This window comes from Antechinus flavipes, chromosome 2 (genome assembly GCF_016432865.1).
Source record: "Antechinus flavipes isolate AdamAnt ecotype Samford, QLD, Australia chromosome 2, AdamAnt_v2, whole genome shotgun sequence".
In the NCBI taxonomy this organism is placed as follows: Eukaryota; Metazoa; Chordata; class Mammalia; order Dasyuromorphia; family Dasyuridae; genus Antechinus; species Antechinus flavipes.
In genome coordinates this window covers 617,161,416-617,182,713 of record NC_067399.1, presented here as the reverse complement: position 1 = coordinate 617,182,713, position 21,298 = coordinate 617,161,416, and the positions used below count along the sequence as shown (strand labels likewise).

The window sequence follows — 21,298 nt, the reverse complement described above, 5'->3', positions numbered from 1 at the left end:
TTAAAATATATAAGCATAATTGATCATATCAATAACATAAACAGAAGAAATTATGCACATATCAATAGAGGCAGAAAAAACTTTTAACAAAATGAAGAACATGCATTCCTATTAAATACCCATTCCTATTTTAAAACTGTACAAAACATGCCTCTTAAAAACAGTAAAAGTATATGAATAAATGGAGTCTCTTAAAATCATAACGTCTTTCAAACCAATAGCATTATCTATAATGGGGATAGCCTAGAGATTTTCCCAATAAAATCGCGGGAAACTCTTGTATCCTATTATGATGTCATATTCATTATTTGTGTTTTTACTGTAATTCTTTTATATGTTCTATGAGTTCAAGAAACCACACTGTCTTGCCTAAATTTTCTATATGAGAGTCAGTGCCTATTTGTATATACACACAATACATGACTTGAAGCCTCTGATTCTAGCTGGGTAATCCTAGGCAAATTCATCTCACTTCTGGGGCTCATTTCCTCATTGAAATAGTACTTATATTACCCATTTAAGAATTGTTGAAAGTGTTTTGTAAATAATAAAGCATTATATAAAAATTTTAAAAAATCAGGAGAAGCAAAGATGTCCATTATCATCACTATTATTCATATTGTATTGGGAATGCTAACTAAACATAAGACAAAAAAAAAAAAGAAATTGAAGACTAAGCATAAGCAATGAGGAAGTACTCAGTATAGATTGTAAGATGTATATTTTAGGGAACCCTAGAGCATCGATTAAAAAGTAGTTGAAACAATTAACAACTTTAGCAAAGTTGTAGAATATTTATAAAATAAATCCTTATAAATCACCATCATTTGTATATGTTACCAATAAGGAAAAAAATAGGATAGAAATCCCACTTAAAATAACAACAGACAATTTAAAATACTTGGGAGTATACTTACCAAAACAAACCAAAAAACTATGTGAAAGCAATTATAAAACATTTTCACACAAATAATGACAGATCTAAATAATCAGAAAAATATTAATTACATGTCATTAGGCTGAGCCAATATAATAAAAATGACAATTCTGCCTAAATTGATTTACTTATTCAGTGCCATACTGCTCAAACTACCAAAGAATTGTAGATCTAGAGGGGAAAAATAACAAAAGTCATCTGGAAGAACAAAAGGTCAAGATAAAAGGATCAATGAAAAAAAGATATAAAGGAATGTGGCCTAACAGATCCACAATTAAACTATATTATAAAGTGTTAACCCATCAAAACGGTCTGGTGCTGGTTAAGAAATAGTGATGGAGGGGCAGCTAGTTGGTGTAGTGGATAGAGAGCCAGCCCTGAAGTCAGGAAGATCTGAGTTCAAATCTAACCTCAGACACAACACTTCCTGGCTGTGTGACCCTGGGCAAGTTACTTAACCTCCATTGAAAAAGAAATAGTGATGGATCAATAGAATACATTAGATACACAATAGTAAATGACCATAATAATCTAGTGTTTGATAAACCCAACGATCTAAGTTTTGTGGAGCAAGAATTCACCATTTGACAAAAAAATTACAGGGAAAATTGGAAAACATTCAGCAGAAACTAGAAATAGGCAGTATCTCACACATTCAAGGTAAGATCAAAATTGATACATGATTTAGCATGGGAAAAGTTACCTGTCAGATCTGTGGATAAGGGAAGAGTTTATAATCAAACATGAGACAGAGAAAATCATGGGAAGTAAAATATTAAATTAAAATTATTTTAAAGTTTTTGCATAAACAAAACCAATGCAGCAAAAACTAGGAGAAAAGGAAGTTGGGGAAAAAATGTACAGCAAGTTTCTCTGATAAAGATCTCATTGCTCAAATTTAGAGAAAACAGAATCAAATTTATAAAAATAAGAGCCAATCCCCAATTCATAAATAGTCAAATGATATGACCAGGCTGTTTTCAGAAGAAAAAGTTCAAGCTAGTAACAGTCACATGATAAAATGCTCTAAATAACTAATAAGTAGAGAAATGCAAATCAAAACAACTCTGAGGTACTACTCTATCAAATTGACTAGCATGACAGGAAGGTAAAATGTCAAATGCTGGAAAGGATGTGAAAAAATAGGTACACATTGCAATACTGGTAATACATTACTGGTAGAGTTTTGAACTCGTCCAATTATTCTGGGGAACAATTTGGAACTATGCCCAAAGGACTATAAAACTGTGTATAACCTTGACCCAACAATATTACTACTAGAACTGTATCCCAAAAAAAGGTAAAGGTCTTATATGTACAAAAATATTATAACGTTTCTTCTGTAGTGGCAACAAATTGGAAATTGAGAAAATACCCATTATGTGGAGAATGGCTGAACAAATTGTGGCATATGATTGTAAAAATATATTATTGTGCTATAAGAAATAATGAACAAGATGACTTCAGAAAAAATCTGGGAAGACTTAGCTGAGGTGAAGTGAGCAGAATTAGAAGAACATTTTATACAGGAACAGCAATAAAGTAAAGATGATCAACTATAAAAGATTTAGCTACTCTGATCAAGATAATGATTTGAACCCATGATGAAAGATGCTATTTACCTTCAGAGAAACTAATGAATTAACTCTGAGTACAAAATAAAACATACTTTTCTCCCTTTTTTCCTTGCTTTTTTTTCCCAATATAGTTAATATGAGGGAGAAGTTATTAGTAGGGAAACAAGTTGTAGTTAGTAGGCTATTGTGATAGTCCAGGTGTGAAGGTAATATATAGATAAACTTTCTCACTCAAGTCACTGACGTAATCAACTAATTCTACCCCAGAAATCTGTTAGAATAGGATAAAGAGTCACTTTTTTGGAGTAGATATAAATTGAAATCTAAAGCAAGTTTCAGTTTACAAATGGAATGGTTGACTTACAGAACTTATTACACCCAAGAAGATGGGTTATACTTATTCATAAGGTTATAGATATATATGTAGGAGGGACTATAAAATCTGTCTCTCATTTATAGATTCCTTTCCCTCCATATAAACTGTTCTCCTTGAGCCTTAATGTTTGAGCTAGGAGGAACTATCTCTACCTTATTTTCTTGCTTTTGGAGAGCTATAAGTAACAGTCCAAGTAACTGCAAAACCTGGACCATGGCAGGATGGGAGGTTGGAAATGTAAGGGGTAAGGGAACAAGGCTATTTGGGAGGTACTGATTTGGGCAGGAAGCAATAGTTCTAGTAGTTCTAGGGAAAAGAGGAAATCAATGATAATTACAAACTGTCTACAAGCCAGTATGAAGTGAAAGGCAAAAAGTGAAAGAAAGTTTCTTAGTCATCTTTTGTATTAAAGATTATAAGAATACAATCTTTTGTATTAAAGATGGAGCTGTGAAAACCATGTGTTCAATCCTAAAAGTTTCAGCCAATCTGGGAGTATTCTGACCTATGGAAGTGCTTTAACATGGTTTATTAGAACTTTATCATAATCTCTTTCTTATTCACTTATCTAAAGGCTGGCATTATCATATGAAGATAAGAGGCTAGGGGAAGAACAACATGGTATAGAAAAAAAATTGAATATTGGAGGGTAAAGAATGAACGTAATAGCAGAACAATGACTCAGGGGAGTGAACCCTAAGTTCTTTAATAATAATGTGAGTCATGGGAAAATAATTCCCAAAGGAGAGCACTAGTCTTTTCCAAGGGGAGAATTTCTCAATTCCTTTGGGCTTGATTGTAAATCTGTTCTATATCCTTTTCTTCTTCTTCTTCTTCTTCCTTCTTCTTCTTCTTCTTCTTCTTCTTCTTCTTCCTTCTTCTTCTTCTTCTTCTTCTTCTTCTTCTTCTTCTTCTTCTTCTTCTTCTTCTTCTTCTTCTTCTTCTTCTTCTTCTTCTTCTTCTTCTTCTTCTTCTTCTTCTTCTTCTTCTTCTTCTTCTTCTTCTTCTTCTTCTTCTTCTTCTTCTTCTTCTTCTTCTTCTTCTTCTTCTTCTTCTTCTTCTTCTGGAAATGTTGTATCCTTTACTTCTAAATAAAACTGATACTTTGAAGCTTTGTGAACCCATGTGCTCATAAGAGAAGTAGATTGACTGCTTGTGGTTAGTGAAGATATCCAAATTCCCAGTTCCATCCAAGTGGGAGCACCACAGTCAGGCAAAAGTCAGGAAGAATTCTCTGACACATGTTATAGAAGTATATACAAGAAATATTTACATAATTTTTAGGTTATTGAGGGAAACTAAGTGGTTGGAGATGTCCCTGATATTTAGAGATTCATATTAAACCGTTTCCTCCAACAACATGTCCATAGTACCCTTATTACCTAGGGGTAAGAGTATCTCTATTAGTATCCCTGGGATAGAGTTTGGGTCCGGCATTTACTAGATTGGTTATGGCAATTCCATTTCCATTAAGCCCGCACACTCTTACTGTTACTGTGTACAATGCGTTGCTGGTCCTGCTTGTTTCCCTTAGCATCAGTTCGTGTGAATCTTTCCAGGTCTTTCTAAAATCAGATCGTTCATCATTTTTTATAGAACAATAACATTCCACCACTAATTAAACCGTTCTCCAGCCGACGGCACCTACTCATTTCCCAGTTCTTTGTCCCACAAACATTTTTGCGCGTGCGGGTCCTTCTCCCTCCTGGAGCATTTCCTTGGGCTACGTCTCCACCAAGTCCCCCCGGTTGGTCCCCGCCCGCAGCACGCGGTACTTGGGCCCTTTCCCAGCAGTATCAGGGTGCAGCCGGTGGCCACCAGACAGACACCTGCCCCGGACTCACCGCGCCCGACAGCCACCAACTAGCAGAGAGAACAGGGCACGGGGAGGGACGGGGAGGCAGCTGCTCCTGGCCGGGCTCCCGGGGCGCGGTGCGGGGGGAAGGAAGGAGGGAGCGCGGGCCCGCCCCTTTCCCCCTTCCCCAAGGCTCTCCGGCCAGCGCAGCCTTTAAATCCCCCGGCGCTCCCCAAGTCAGCTCTGAAGGGGTGGAGACTGAGCGCGGGGCCGGAGCCGGAGCCCGGATCTGGCGCTCGCCCGTCTCAGGTCAGCGAGCGGCCGAAGGTCCGGGACATCCACGTGTGTGGGCAGTGCCCGCCTGGCGCTTCTGCCCGAGCCGGAGCGGGGAACCAGGGGCCGCCCTGCTGCCACCCTGCGCCGCCTCCTGTGCCCCGCGCGCCTCTGGGACCCCCGGCTGTTCCCCAGACTCATGCCCGGTAAGTGCCAGCTTCCCAAAGTAGCGGGCGCGGCCATGCGGGGATGCTTTCGAGCAAGCGGCGGGCGAGGACCCTCACGGTGCTTCCCCCACTTGGCTTGGCTGGGTGAAGGGCACTTTTCTGGAAGCCCGCGGCTTTGCCCTCAGGGGTATCTGCAGGGCTCGCTGGGGGAGCGTCCGGGCCCACCCCTGCCTCCCCTCCCCCAAGGACCCTGGCCCGCTTGGCCTTGGGGTGCGTGTCCAGGGCCGCCCCAAGGTGCCCGTGGGAGTGCAGCAGCTGCGGACGCGGCCTGGCAGGAAGCTGGGGAGGGGTCTGGCTGGAAGAAAAGTTCTTTTCTGAGCTCACACATCCCTCTTGTAAGAGGGGACTCGCCAGGAGGATTCCTACTATCCTGCGCCGGGACTAGCGGGTGCAAAAGAGGGATGTTCCTACAGGGGGCCCAGCTAGATAAAGCGTCTCAACAAGTTGGCTTCCCTCACTTTGGGAGGAGGGGAAGGAAGGAAATAAGCATTTCTTAAGCCCTACTATGCGCTGGGCACTGGGCTGAGAGCTTTGCCAATATGGCCTCATTTATTGTTGCTGTAGAGGACCATGACAGCACCGAAGGGATGCCCTGGCATGCAAGTGAATTGGATTTAAGTGAGGGAGGGCTGTGCAAGGTCCCGGCCTCAGTTATTACAGCTGAAGAAACGGAGGCAGAGGGGTCACCCTGCTAGGAAGTGTCTAAGGCCAGCCCTCTGTCCACTGCGCCAGCTATCCAAGACTTCTTTAGGTACCAAGTATTCTAGACCCTAATTGGAATCGCTCCAGTGACAGTTTGACATTGGTGCCTGGGCAGGAGGGACAGATGTGGCTCGGAGTGAGGGGGGCAATTTACAGTGCTATTGTCTAAGAAGTAGAAATCAGCCCCTTCCCAAGAAATGATTCCTTTGGGCTGGTCCTAGGATTAGGAGAAAAATGTGTGTGTGTGTGTGTGTGTGTGTGTGTAACTGGGGGATCCAGAAAGGGCAAGTTTTAGTCATATCCAAACAGAGTCTCCAAGACTGCCGGTGTTAGACATTGCCACCCACCCAGGGGGACAGTTTGTGCTAAGGAAATGTGTAAATGCTTATTTGTCTATAGCTAGTGTTCTTCAACTGTGTGTGGCGTAGCTGTCATTTTTATAGGCCTTTACATAAATCAAAGTTTCATCCCTACAGCTCTGTGATGTAAGTAAAACAAATAACCCTTTTTTTGACTGTTGAAACTCTAAAGGGGTCAAGATAATGAGGATGTAATGAAATTCTGACTTTAATCCATCTTTGAGAGCCTAAATTCAGTCTTCCTTCCTTTGCAAATTGTCTTGTATTTCTTTCTTTCTAAGGTAGTCCTTTGGGAGGAGCTTCTGATTTAAGCCCTGGAGAGAAATGCTCTAGGCTGAAAGCTAAAGGGTAGTTCTGAGTCTGGGAAAGGAAAAGGAAGGGTTATTTTGATTGGTGGGTGTGCCTATAAAAACAAAAAGGAAGACAATTAAGTCCAAGTTCATTTTCATAGCATTTTCTGAGCCAGGAATGAACTACATACAAAGAGGTCATTCTATGTCCCATGTATTTTTGTAATATCAGCACTTAGTAGAATGTTTTGTACTTAGTGGGCACTTAATAACTAGTAATTTGAAAATGATTTAGGGTTTGCAAAATGCTTTACATAGGCTATCCTCACAAGAACTCTTACTTTTGTTTTATAGATGAGGAAATCAAGGCTGAGAAATTAAGTGACTTGGCTGGGAGTACATAGTAAATGTCTGATGCAGGATTTTAATTTGATTTTTCATAACCTTAAGCACTAAATCCACTCCACCACCTGGAATGATAAATGTTTGCTGTAATTGCTTATGCATAGCTCAATTTTTCCTTCTTATTAGTAAATTCAGGACCACTCCAAATGCCTGGAGATAAGGGCCATTTATTTGTAGTTGGGGCATTAATTTCTTTTAACCACTATGTATTAGAAGGAAGACACGAACCCAGGTCTTGACTCCAAGGTCAGACTCTCCATCCACGATCCCATAGGGCCTCTCATAATTACCAGGAATCATTTCATACCAGGCATTGGCTGAGATCAACTTCCCCTGAAGGGAAAGAGATCCACAAAGGGAAAAGCAAGGACCAGCATCTGTATTTTGCCTGGATTGTAATTCCTTTAAAATCCAGTCACTGACTATTTGAGTGTTTTCTTGCCCCCCTTCCTTTTTCTTTCCCTCTATCCCCCCAAAAGAAACAGACACATTTTCTGTTTCCTGTTACTCAGAAGGCAGTGTTAAGGGCATTAGGAAGACAGGTTTTTGAGAATCTTGTTTGATTTTTTTTCCCTTCTCAACTCAAAATCCTGTCCCTTGCTTAGCAATTTGGTGGCCAGGCAAGACTGGGTGGTAAAGACATGGGAGAAAGTGTTAGAAAAGATCCCCTGGGATGAAACTGACTGAAGGGGCAGTAGTTGAGCTTAAGGAAATATTTTGGAACCTTAGAGCTCTTACTTAAAAGTGAGCCCTGCCTGATTCTCTGTGGCCCCAGAGCAGGTAACCATAGTAGCCGGAGGAGTGATCGCAGGGCTGCTGTTGCTGGTTCTGATTGGGATCATGGGCTATTGTCTCTGGAAGAAGCTGTGCGCTGCCCCTGCCTATGAGGAGTTGACTGGACCGCCGTCTCTTGCTGGGGGACAGGAGAAGCAGCCTTCTCAGTCAGCAGTGATCCAGCCCAACAGGTAAATGATCTCAGCCCTCCTAATGGCACAGAAATGGAGAGGAAAAACAAGGGAGAAGGGAAGAAAGACTAAATAAAGCCAGACTAGGCTGGAGTATCTCTGACCTGCTGTAATGAGTTTGTCATCCTGGTCATTTGGTTTGGTTTGGGACTTTGGCATTTTCCCCCTAAAAGATGAGGTCTTAGATGTGAGTGAAGAATATAGAGATTTGCTTCTATTCCTGAAATGAAAGAAAAAAAGCATTTATTAAGTATTTACTGTGTGCCAAACACTAGGAATAAGTAGAAGAAAATGAGTCAGTCCCTTACTCTCAAGGAATTCACACTCTAATTGGGGGAAACAGAATATTTATGAGTTCAGTTTCGGGGAAGGTGGCAAAATTCAGGGATACTTAAGGAGCAGCAAGTCAGATGGTGGTTTGGGTCTGAAGAGTCTGGAGATGTAGTGATAATAATAATGATAATGATAAACATCATTTATATAGTGCCAGTTTTGTTAAGGGCTTTGCAAATATTTGATTTGCAAAAAATTTGATTATTATGATAATCCTGGAAGGTATTATTTTCCCCCTTTTACCATTAAGGAAACCGAACTAAAGTGACTTGTCCAAAGTTACACAGGTATTACATGTCTGAGGCTGGATTTGAAATCAGGGCTTTCTGACTTCAGTCCCTGTGCTCAGTCCACTGTGCCACCAGCTGCCCCAGTAGGAAGGCAGCTGGTCAAACCTCAGGGTCTTTCTCTTTGATTTTATTTGGAAATTCCTGAGGAGCTGCAATAGGAGACCCTGAAGTAGAATCAATACTGCCTATTTACATATTTATTTCTTCCACGGTATCTTCATCCTTTCCTCTCTTCCATTGTTGTTTTATGAACCTATTGCCTTCTTTTATTCTGGTCATTTAATTTTTTCCATCTTTATTTGATTTTGTAAACAGGACCAAAGGTATCCCATTTGTTGTTCCTCCCTCCTTCCATGGCAGGGATTGGATTACTCTGACCAATGGAGAGAGAATCCAGGATGAGAGTGATCCATACATTGCCCCAGAATTCCTGCTTCGATCATCTTTTCATTCATTTGGTGAGTAGACTGCACTCAGGCTCTATTCAATCAATAGACTTTTATGATGTTCTCTCTGGATACTGAATTCTTTGATGGTGGTGAGATAGATTAAGGTTTACATCCACTGTGATCCTGATCCTCATGGATTTAGTCTAATAAAGTGATAACATAGACCAAATTAACTGTAATGCAAAATTTTTCTTTTTTCATTTCTTTTTTCTTTTTATTTTCAAAACATATGTAGGGATAATTTTTCGACCTTGACCCTTGCAAAACCTTGAGTTCCAAATTTTTTCCTCCCTTACCCCACCTCCTCCCCTAGATGGTAAGTAATCCAACATATATGTTAAACATGTTAAAAATATGTGTTAAATCCAATATATGTATACATATTTATACAATTACTGTGCTACACACACAAAAAAAAAAGCAAATCAAAAAGGGAAAAAATGAGAAAGAAAACAAAATGCAAGTAATGCAAAATTTTTCATGAAAAAACATCAGAGTATTGCCAAAATACAAAATATAAAAATTGTCTGGGGGGAAGATCATAACTACTCAGAGATTGAAGGGGCTTCATGGAAGAGGCAGCATTTGAGTTGGGCTTTAAAGGATGGGCATCCCATCAATTGGAGAATGGCTGGGTAAATTGTGGTATATGAATGTTATGGAATATTAGAATATTATTGTTCTATAAGAAATGACCAGCAGGATGAATACAGAGAGGTTTGGAGAGACCTACATGAACTGATGCTAAGTGAAATGAGCAGAACCAAGAAATCATTATATACTTCAACAATGATACTGTATGAGGATGTATTCTGATGGAAGTAGATTTCTTTGACAAAGAGACCTAACTGAGTTTCAATTGATAAATGATAAATTTATCAAAAAATTGATAAATGAAACAGCTACATCCAAAGAACACTGGGAAATGAATGTGAACTATTTGCATTTTTGTTTTCTTCCCGGGGTATTTTTGACTTCTGAATCCAATTCTCCCTGTGCAACAAGAGAACTGTTCGGTTCTGCAAACATATATTGTATCTAGGATATACTGCGACATATCTAACATATATAGGACTGCTTGCCATCTAGGGGAGGGGGTGGAGGGAGGGAGGGGAAAAATTGGAACAGAAGCGAGTGCAAAGGATAATGCTGTAAAAAAATTACCCTGGCATGGATTCTGTCAATATTAAGTTATTATAAAATAAAATTTAAAAAAATAAAAAATAAAGGATGGGCATCCAGACACTGAAGGGACTGAGAGCATGCCAGGTATTGGGAACAAAGTAAGACACAGAGGGAACAAAATGTTTTTAATAGTATTTTATTTTTCCAAATATATGCAAAAATCGTTTTCAACATTCATCTTTTCGAAATCTGTGTTCAAAAATTTTCTCCTTTTCCCTTCCCCAAGACAGCAAGCAATCCAATATAGTTAAACATGTGCAATTCTTCTAAACACATTTTCCCATAAAATGCTGTACAAGAAAAATCAGATTAAAAGGGAAAAAAATAAGAAAGAAAAATAAAGCAAACAACAACAACCACCAAAAAAGTGAACACACTATGCTTTGATTCAAATTCAGACTCTGTTGCAGATGGCATGGTCCATCACAAATCTATTGGAATTGCCTTGAATCACTTTGGAAAAGAACCAAATTCATTATAGCTGATCATCACATAATCTTGTTATTGTGTACGTTTTCCTGCTTCTATTCACTTCACTTCACTCAGCATCTGTTCTTATAAGTCTTTCCAGGCCTTTCTGAAATCAATCTGCTCGTCATTTCTTATAGAACAGTAATATTCCATTACATTCATATACCGTGACTTACTCAGCCATTTCCCAACTGAAGGGAATCCACTCAGTTACTAGTTCCTCACAGTTAGCAAAAAGGCTGCTACAAACATTTTTGCACATATGGGTCCTTTTCCCTCTTTTATTATCTCTTTGGGATACAGACCCAGCATAGTTCCAAACTGCTCTCCAGAATAGATTATTTCACAGTCCACCAATGATGCATTAGTATCTGTTTTCCCATATCCCCTCCAACATTTATCATTATTTTAGCCAATCTGAAAGGTGGAACACAGTATGTTTTGGTGAGAATTAGGGGGAGAATTAGCAGAAAATTAGTCAGTTTGGTTAGAGTATAGAATGCACAGAAGGGAATAATAGGGCTGGAAAGGTTCTAGATTCTGTGACTATAAGATGTAGTAGTAGACACACTTCCTTAGATTCACATGATCTCTCAAATTTCTCCAAATTAAGAGTAATATACAAGAGAGCACACATTTTAACCTATATCCAGGATCTAATACACCCTAAAAGAAAGAAAGCTAATCCCTATTTCCCAACCCCTCTCCCATTGTCTGCCATGTACTGGCAGGGCTGTACAAACTGATCATCAGTCTTGTAATAGAACTCAACGCTCCCCCTCCCACCTCCCACAATTTCTGTATCACAGGAAGCCAATAGGCAAAAGTTTTGTTGGCTGGAACTATGGTACGGCACTCTGCTCTGGAACAATACTCAGTGACCTGATGAACACGGAACTGGGCCAGGATGTTGGATATATATGGCTCCACTGGGCTTGAAGGAAAGGAGACTGACATCCAGCTGGGCCAGTTCTGTGTCTCCAGAAGGCACTTGGAGCACAGATCAAAGCTGGTGAAATGTGAATTGTCCATTTTAAAGGAAGTCGAGACAGCTGCGAAGTATGCTCACCTGGAGAAACTGTCATCAGAGAGGAGAGAGTTATAAAGTGAGCAATGGAGGAATACAAGGAAAAAAGATTAAAATTAAGACATCTAGGAAAAATAAACTGAGGCAAAGGGAAAATGAATCAGTGCGGAGGAGGCTGGGGATCCTGTGGATTATCAGGAGAACATGAATCACAATGGGATGCCCTTGAATGTTTTAAGAGAGAACTAAGAAGGAGCAGTTATCCAGCATACTGGATAGAACACCAGCCCTGAAGTCAGGATGACTTGAATTCAAATTTGCTGTGTGACCCTGGGCAAGACACTTAATCCCAATTGCCTCAGCCAAAAAAAGAGAGAACTAAGAATTCTGAAAGCAATTTTTTTTTCACTTTTTCAGAATTGGCAAAACAGAAAAATGTAAATTGATGGTGGTTGATTTCACAGAAATAAGAGGGAGTGATAGATTAGAAATGCAGATATACAGACATGAGGGACAATCTGGGAGAAGAGAAGCAAAAATCAATAGCATTAAAATACAACATTTCTATACAAGCAAACATCAAAGACAGGAATGCACGGAAACAACCGAAGGATTACAGATTTCCCAGAAGCATTCACCAAAACAAAAACTTGAACATAATGCAAGAAATAATACAAGAAACCTTCTCAGAACTTTTGAACCCAGAAAAGGAAATGGCAATTGAAAGAATCTAAAAGTATCTCCAGAAAGAAATCCTATGCTGCAAAATTTCAAGACATATAATGGTAAATTTAATAATTTTAATGTCAAACAACAAATTCTGCTGGTGATTTGGAAAAAGACCTTTACATATAAATATTTTGCTTTTGCCTTAGTGGGTTCTTTAAAATGTTTACATTTAAATAGAATTTGGAAAACTTTCTGTGCACTCAGATGGCCCAAGGCTTCACTGAGGAAAATGTCATTAAGTAGGAAAGAAGGAAGAGTCTTTTCATCGAAGAGGTTGAGAACTTCACATATGCTTCCAAATATGTTTGCTATCAGTTGCTTTTTATCATAAGAAGAAGGATCACAAATTGAAGGGTATCTCTGGAAATTACAGGGCCATTCTAGGAAAGAGGAATAATGTGAGTAAATACAGAGTAAAAACAGGAGCTATGTTTGAGTGGGAAAATTTGGTTGAAGCATAAGGACTTTTCTCTCTTCCTTTTTCTTTTTTAATGTACACTTGTGATTTTATTGTTATTGTGAAATGCCAGTTAGGAAATTCCCTCCTCCAGGGCAAATCAGCAACTGTTCTGCAACTGGTGATTGTGGAGAAATGCCAGTAATAATCATGATAAAGTGATTTCTCCAATGTCACATGATTAATATATATTAGAGATGGGACTTGAACCTGGGTTTACCTCTTTGGAGGCCAGGTCTGGATGTAGACCTGATTACCTGTGTATAATTCTTCTGACTTCTAAATTCTGGAGCTGCCTCCTTTATCCAATACAGAAACTGGATCCAGAGGCACCTTTCTCTCAGGCTACCTTGACAGTTTACAGGTCTGATGGATGTGGAAGCCTGAAGCTTCTAGTGCCCACTCACCTGGCTCACTCGGACTGGTTTCCATGTTGGAAAATAAAAGTAATCTCAGGATAGGTTTCTTGTCTGTTATATACGGGTGTTTCCTCCTCTTTTTGAAGTCCATGATGTGTCTGTTGCAGGGGGTGCATATATGGTTGGGACAATCAATCCAGAGCTTTACAAGTTTCCTGAGGACAAGAGTGAGACCGACTTCCCTGAAGGCTGCCTGGGGAGGCTGTGGTTCACGGTGGAGTATGAGCAGGAGGCCGAGAGGCTCCTGGTGGGCCTGATCAAGGCCCGGAAGTTGCAGACCCCCTCCCCATCAGAGACTTGCAGTCCCTTGGTGAAGCTCTATCTGCTGCCTGACGAGAGGCGCTTTCTGCAGTCCAAAGTGAAGCGGAAAACATCCAACCCACAATTTGATGAAAACTTCATTTTCCAGGTACTGACTTCCCTGGCGAACAGAATAGAGGAACCTAGAGGTCCATCCTGGAAAAGTTTCGGGCTTGTTTAAAAAGGAGTTTGCTTCCCTTTTTGTCCATCTCCCCCTACACACACTCACACACAATCAGCTTTATCACTTGATTGCAAAGGAATGGACCCTGTGGGAGTTCAATGGAGAACTTTTAGTTCCCCATGTATGCAGTGGTTCATCTGTTGTCCTCAGTACATCAATAAGCATTTATTAAGAATGTTTGCATTGGGGATGCAATAAAAGGTGGGAGGAGAAGGGGATGAAAAAAAATAATCCCTGCCTTCAATAAGCCCATATTCTGATGGAGGAACCAACATATAAATATATACAGAGAATATAAAAAGTAATCTCAGGAAAAGGCACAAAGTGGAGGAAAGAGTAGAGTAGAATGGCCCTGATACACTATTGCTTGGTTTAAAAAAATCTTGTGTCATTTAACATAATTAATAAGCACTCAAGAATTTTTTCCCTTGAATTACAGTATTAGAAGTTAAGATTAGTATTATAAAAATGTTGAGGATAGGAAGGCCCCAAGATCCTCTGTTAAACATCATGAAAGTTCATATGCATTAATCAACACTTTGGGTATAGTTATCAAAGGGAGTCCCGAGACTGGACTAGAGATTTCATTGATCCAGGGAACTCTTCTCTACCAATACAAATTGACATCTTCTCTGCAATTTATAGGCTTAAAGGGGTATTTAGAGAAGGTATTAAACCTACTTTGTGGCCCAGACAGATTAAAATGTAACAGGAACTATTTAACAAAATAAATAAAAATACAACAAAGCATAAATAATATTATGTTTTAAAACTAAGTTAAAATATAGTCCACAGGGATCCTGCTATATGGATTACTAATCCCCATTTCTGATGAGTTTGATACTGCTGGATTAAATTTGGTACAACTTGCCCAGAGTTAGTTTTTGAACCTGGCCAATGAGGGAATTTGTTTTGTTTGATTATGTGAATTGGTTACAAGATTGTTTCTACTTGCTTCTCTCCACTTTTCCTCCCCCACTTTCAATGGAAAGAAGGTAGGTGAAAGGGAGAAAAAATGATTAATTGAAAAACCAAAGCAATCTTCCATATGCCTGTTTGGTACTTGACTTGGTCCTGGGTCTCCATCCCCCCAGGTATCCAGTAGAACAGTCACTCGGAGGGTGCTGAAGTTTTCGGTATTTCATGTAGACAAGCAAAGGAAGCATCACCTCCTGGGCCAAGTGCTCTTCCCACTGAAAGATGAGATGCTAACTAGCGATAGTCGGTCCATTGTCTGGAGAGACTTGGAAGCAGAGAGCCTGGAGGTAGGTGGCTAATTAAAGGTTAAATTAATTAAGCAAATATCACCCTGTGTTAGCACAGCAACTTCTTAGGTTGTGGCAGGATTCCAGCAGAATACTGGGGTAGATTTGATAAGGATCAGTGAAGCTTGGGAAAGACACTTTGCAAATCATTTAGTACAACTCCTTCCTTGATGGAGAAGGAAACTGAGGGCCAGAAAGATTTTTTTTCAGTGATTTACCCAAACTCAGATTCCTTTGACTCTAAATCCAGTGACATTCCCAGTGCACTATGCTGCCTTTGATTGATGTGTAACTGATTGCTAGAGGGAAGAAGTGGCTGTGTCATAGGAGCTCTCCAGCTAGGTATCCAGCCAGCTACAAAAGCCCTTCCTTCAATTTGCTTTTTTAGAGTATTAAGAACTAGTTTGGTGTAAATGGAAAAGAACATAACTAGAAAACAATTTAAAAAATGAGAACTGCAAAATTATGAAGAACAATTTTGGCTCCATAATAGACACATGAGAAGACATCTCTCCCCTATGACTTTATAGAGATGGGACGAGGGCTTCATGAGAATATACCACATCTTCTCTTGACCTGGTTGTCAGGGTAACATAATGAAAAAAAATCCAACCCCCAAACTACGGATTGTCCCTTAAGGGATAGTCTTGTAAAACAGCATCAACCATGGATGAGCCCAGGAAAGCATCTGACCATTGTGCCAAAGAAAATATAAGAAATGGTAAAAAAAAGTTAGCAAACATTAATTATCTACAATATCTATTTCTCAGAGAGGCAGAAATTTTGTAAAGAATATAAAGACTTTAGGAAATTGTCCAGAAAAGGATTACTTAGATGCAAGTGTTCTGACTTAAAGTCTGCTTTGTTGACCTGATTGTGATCAAGACATCATAGATTTAGAGCTAGAAGAGATTAAAAAGATTATCTATCAATTGGCAGTATCATAATAAAACAGCTACTGTGCTCAGTCCTATGAATTTAAGATAAAAGTAAGAACTTTAAGTTTTATTCAGGGAAACAACATTTGAACATATAAATATATATAAAAACATAAAGAAATTATATACATATATATATTATATGTAGTCATATTGGGCTAAAGAGAGACATTAATATGGGGAGAGAGGTTAGAATAGGCCTCATAGAGGAGCTGGTCCTTGAACTAAGCTAGGAGGGCTAATGGGGGAGGTAGGGAGAGAGCAGTCCAGCCAGTGTGGGCTTGGAGGGCTCCCTGTCTGGGGTAAATCACTCTGGCTGTTGGAGAAGGCTGAGGGCTTGGGTTTTCCGGGAAGCCACTTGCTATGCCTTTAGATAAATCTCTTCCCTGAAGCTGACTGTTCATTCTGTTCCCCACAGCCCCCTTCCGAGTTTGGGGACATCCAGTTCTCTCTCAGTTACAATGACTACCTGGGACGCCTGACTGTCGTGGTGCTGAGAGCTAAGGGCTTGAAGTTCCAGGACGACAGGAATGTTGTCAGTGAGTTCTGCCTGCCTTTTGCTGAGAAGATGTCCCGGAATTTAGCTTTTGTTAGGGTGGTCCTCCGGTCTAGAAACCTGTTTTTGGGGTACCATGGACCACTTTGGCAATCTGGGGAACCTTTGGAGCCGTCTCTCAGAATGGCATTTTGTTGCCAGCATTCATAATTAAAGGAAATGTTAAATTTCAGTTAGAAATTAGTGGGGAAAGGGAATATTTTATCTGTACAAGTTCATGGAATCCCAGAAATCTATCCCAAAACCTGGAACCTGTGGGGGTATATAGCCCCCAGGTTCAGAATTCCTGCCCTAAGGGATCAACTTTCTACTAGAAAATTCCACAACCCATTTCTTCAGATCCCCCAGAATCATAAAATTTCAGAACCAGAAGAAACCCCAGACAGAGTCCATCTAACCCAATCTTTACCTGAACAAGACTTTTCTATGGCATCCTCTCAATTCTTACTTGAGAACGCCTTGTGACAGACCCCCCTTCCCTGTCCAGGCAGGTCCTTCAGTTCCAGGGTAGCTTTGAACACTGGCTAAGGCTTTCCTCGCACCGAACTTTGGCAGATACCATCCAAAGCTTTTGGTGCTTTAAGTGTTTGAAAATCACTAGCACATCTATCCCAACGCAGACTTTTTTTCAGGCCAAACATTCCTAGATCCTTCAACTCATGCTATGTTGCAGTTTGTTATTCCATTGCACTCCCTTTTATTTTTTGGTGCGGTATAAAGAATCCTGGCCCTGAAGTCGGAGGACTCCGAGGCTGGCTGGTTGCCCCTGTGGGCCATTGGCTCATCTCCTGGGACTCAGCTTCTTAATCTGCTAAATGAGTTAGGTGGTCCCTGAATCACCTCCCAGAAAGCATGACAGGGAGGGCCAGACCCGGTGTTTGGGGATAACAACAAAGGTGGCCGCTCTGAAGGTGCTCCCTGCTAATGGAGCAGACCCGTGCATGGATAAGATGATAAGAAATAACTAGGAAGATGTTAGATGCAAACAAATACAGAGCGTCGGTCCTTCTTATCTAGCAGCGCAAGCTGGGAGCGCTCCGGCCCAGGTCCCAGTCCCTGGGAATGCGGGGGTGGATTCTCTATTCTGCACATCTCACGTCTCTTCTGGGCTAATTGTACCCAGACACACATCCATACCTACCCACACATCTGTTTATAAGTGTGTAACACTCCTACACACACATGTGCACACACACAAACATGCATCCCCATCCACCCTGCCACGGAGCTTCCCCAATGTGAACTGCTTCTAAAAGGAAGCTTCTCTGAGCTGGGCTAAGCTGAATTAGGTGCTCCCTGTGCCCTGAACCCTTTCCGCACCATGTCACGCCATTCCCTCCGCCATTTTCCATCCTTCTTTTACGCCTGTAACTCCTTCCTTTAATCTCCAGGAAGCCTTCCTTGATCTCTCAGTCACTAATTATCTCCCCTTTCCCTCCCCACCAGCCTCCCAAATCTCTCTGCTCCTCCAGGAGTTTTGGGTTGAGTCCATAACAAGTGGGCCGGAGGCTCTTTTAGGGAAGAGCATAGGGAGGGCCCAGTGTGGAGGGATGAAGCCGGGGACTCCGACACTGAGGTGTTTCTCCCTCCCCCCCCCCCCCCCCATTTCTTATAACCTTTTGGCAGTAGGGAAAGCTGACCCTGCTTTCCCTAGAAATGGAGCCATCTTTCTCCCTTCACTTTAGGCTTGGTAGGATTTGGACTTCTCTTGAGGACTAAAGAAGCTTAATCATTGCTTAAGTGGAGGAGAGGGATCCTTTGGAACAGGAACGTTGGGAAAGTCACGGTTCCTGGGGGAGAGGGCCCGCTGGTTGGGCCTGGAAACATAGCTGCTGTTGTCCTGAGATTGTTTGCTGCTTGGGCAAATGCAGTACCAGGGGTTTGCGTTATTTTCAAATAAGCAAAAGCCTTGTCTGGGACAATGACAACAAATACTCTCCAAAGCCTGGGAGGAAGGAACAGCCTTTCTTTAAGATGGATGGTCAGGCTAGAAAGCCATTAAAATAATTAACCCGTTTCCTTTTGATAACGGCCCCTAGCTGCGGTGATTAGGGGCATGTTGGCTCAGTTCCTAGGGCCCAGCATGTTTGCCAAACTGGGCATATTCTAGAAGTGGGGGAGGAGGGGAAAACACTGTCTTGTTCAGCTTGGGAGCCGTAGCTAGAGGTTAACAGGGGAGAACGGGCATTTGGCTTCTACTGGCTGATTATTCCATCCAGAAGCTTCCAGTAGAGAAGATAAGTGGGGGTTAGTTCTCTCTTTAGTCTCCCTTCTGCAGTTTCCCAATGATTCTCACCTGGGTTTTCTTAGGCGTGTCTGTCAAAGTGTCGCTGATGAACCACAACAAATTCGTCAAATGTAAGAAGACTTCCGCCGTGCTGGGCTCCCCCAATCCTGTGTATAATGAGACTTTTAGCTTCAAGGCGGATTCTGAGGAGCTGGACACTGCGAGTCTGAGCCTGACGGTGCTACAGAACACAGATGGAGACAGTGAGTTTATCTTTCTGACCCAGACTTGAAAAGACCTTATATTAGCTGTAGTAGTAGCAGCAGTAATAATAATAAGCATTTTATAGCCTCTATAGTAGACTCTCACTTGATCCTCACAACTGTCCTATAGGGTGTTATCTCCATTTTACCAATTGAGGAAACTGAGGCAGAAGGTTAAGTGACTCTCCCAGGATCACAATCTCCATGGTATCTCCTGCACCAGCTCTCATCAGGAAGCAAGGCTGAGAGGATAGGGGTCTGAGGAAGGATAGTGCCCACCATTAGAAAAGAGGGGCCCTCATTGGTTAATTGAATTTTGGAGGACTCTCTACTATCAGTATACTACTATAGATAGTGGAGTTCAAGTTCAAAGGTTGTAGCTGATGCCTGTTTTCCTCTCTGTGGGGAGAGTGAATTTGCTACTCCCTTAAAGCGAAGGTGAGAAGTAACTCAAATGGGTGGCTGCAGTAGCCCCAACACTACAGAAAAGAATAACTAAGCTGTTCCCCCATCCCCATCCCTCTTTTTACTCCAGAAAGCCACCAGCTGGGCCGTGTGGTAGTAGGACCCTTCATGTACACAAGGGGGAAAGAATTGGAACATTGGAATGAGATGATCAATAAGCCCAAGGAGCTGGTGAAGAGATGGCACGCGCTATCTGGAAGCACCTAACTACTCCGGTCTACAGGGACAGCGACTTCCCTGCTTTAGAAACTGCTCCTCTTCCTCTAAAGATCTGGGACAGAAGGACAAGATTTCCCCAGAAAGCTAGCAGAATCTCAGTCTGGTCTCATAGTGGAGCGTGTACCCATGGGAGCCAACTAATGAGATAAGGGAAGACATCCTCTCTAGTTCTGACAAATAGAATCTCATCTTTCCTTAGCATAGGGAAAATCCTAATAAATGCTCTCTTCTCTCTTTTCTGGAACACTCCTAAGAGTCCTGTTTGGGACCCTGATCACTCTAAAGCTGGAGTTGTCAGAATTTCAGACACTCAGACTGTTTGCTGAATAGTATACAAGTCAGTGGGAAAAACATTGGTTTTCTCCCAAGATTAAGTTTCTTTCAGCACGTGTGAACACTTTTTTGTAGATAGGCTGGTCTCTCTGTATTCAGCACAAAAAGATCGGACTAGGAAGAAGCTAAGAAAATATAGCCCGGTGTACTTAAGCCATCATATCGATGACTGCATATGGACTGGAGCAGTTGATCACAGAAGAGATGTATGGTTTATCACTTGTTTACTTGAAACTCCTGAGAACCCTACCTCTGGAAGCAGGCTTTAGGGATCTGTAGCCTGAGACTCATCCCAGCAATAGAGTGACCTCAAGGTGGAATGAAGTTCCTTGATGACAAGAACGTGTTCTGAGCTAGTTGGAAGACAATCTCTTTGGAGCAAAGAAATCTTGTTATAAGCATCAGAACTAGAGGGGAAATCTAAGCTGGTCATTGTAGACCTGGATATTGTGACACTGAGATAGGGGACTGGACTATTACAGTGAAATTCCTGATAAAGTATAACCTTTACTGTGAGAGTTCCTCAGGCAGATGTTGTTCAAAATCTTGACTTTTTCTGCTTTCCCATACATTAACTATTTTAAACCATTGCATATTCTCATATTCTTCTGGTCATTAAAACACTCATGAACCAAGACTGGTTGTCATTTTCTTTATTATAGTTAGTAGAAGCCACCCATGTTGCATGTTTTTGGAACTTTGTTTGGAGAAGGTTCAAGTCAATGAATATTTATTTAGCTCACACTGCATCTGTGAACCAGGATCCAATGGAACGACCCAGCAAAACTGGCAATTCAATTAAGGTTTTCCAACACTTTGTGTAAATCCAAGTAAACAGCAAAAGCATCTTTGATATTTTACTTGAAGTGAAGTCTAAGGACAGTTTTCATTTGTCACTTTTCTTGTTGCCAAGGAAGGAAGAAAAACAGGCGATAACAATGGAAAGCTGGGATAGGATATTTTTATCTTTACAATTTATTATCCATTCCATTGTTTTTATACCTGATATTTTCAAATCAATTTTAAGTCAACATCATAGATGAATTTTGTATTAATCATTGTGCTAATTAGCTCTAAAGATTCTTTAAGAACAGAGGAGATGGCACAATAGTTGTCATAATATTGGTAAAAATAAGTTAAAACCATCCCTTCAGGCTCTGTTACTGTTTATTTCTAAGAATTAGCCTGACATACATAATTGGTTATTTCTAAAGCTAGATAGGGGATGAAATCTGAAATGGAAAATTTGCCTGTTTGAAGGTTCCTATCATATTTATCTCCC

General features: G+C 40.9%; 1 protein-coding gene across 1 annotated transcript; it reads left to right on the top strand.

Annotated features, from left to right (window-relative positions):
• The first annotated feature begins 3,956 nt into the window (after positions 1 to 3,956).
• Positions 3,957 to 20,653, top strand: SYT15 (synaptotagmin 15). Its single transcript, XM_051981861.1, has 8 exons — positions 3,957 to 5,164; positions 7,717 to 7,906; positions 8,845 to 8,987; positions 13,374 to 13,675; positions 14,845 to 15,015; positions 16,372 to 16,492; positions 18,820 to 18,999; positions 19,535 to 20,653. Exons 1-8 carry the CDS (start codon positions 5,158 to 5,160, stop codon positions 19,669 to 19,671), a joined length of 1,251 nt encoding a protein of 416 aa, XP_051837821.1. The 5' UTR covers positions 3,957 to 5,157; the 3' UTR covers positions 19,672 to 20,653.
• The last annotated feature ends 645 nt before the right edge of the window (positions 20,654 to 21,298 follow it).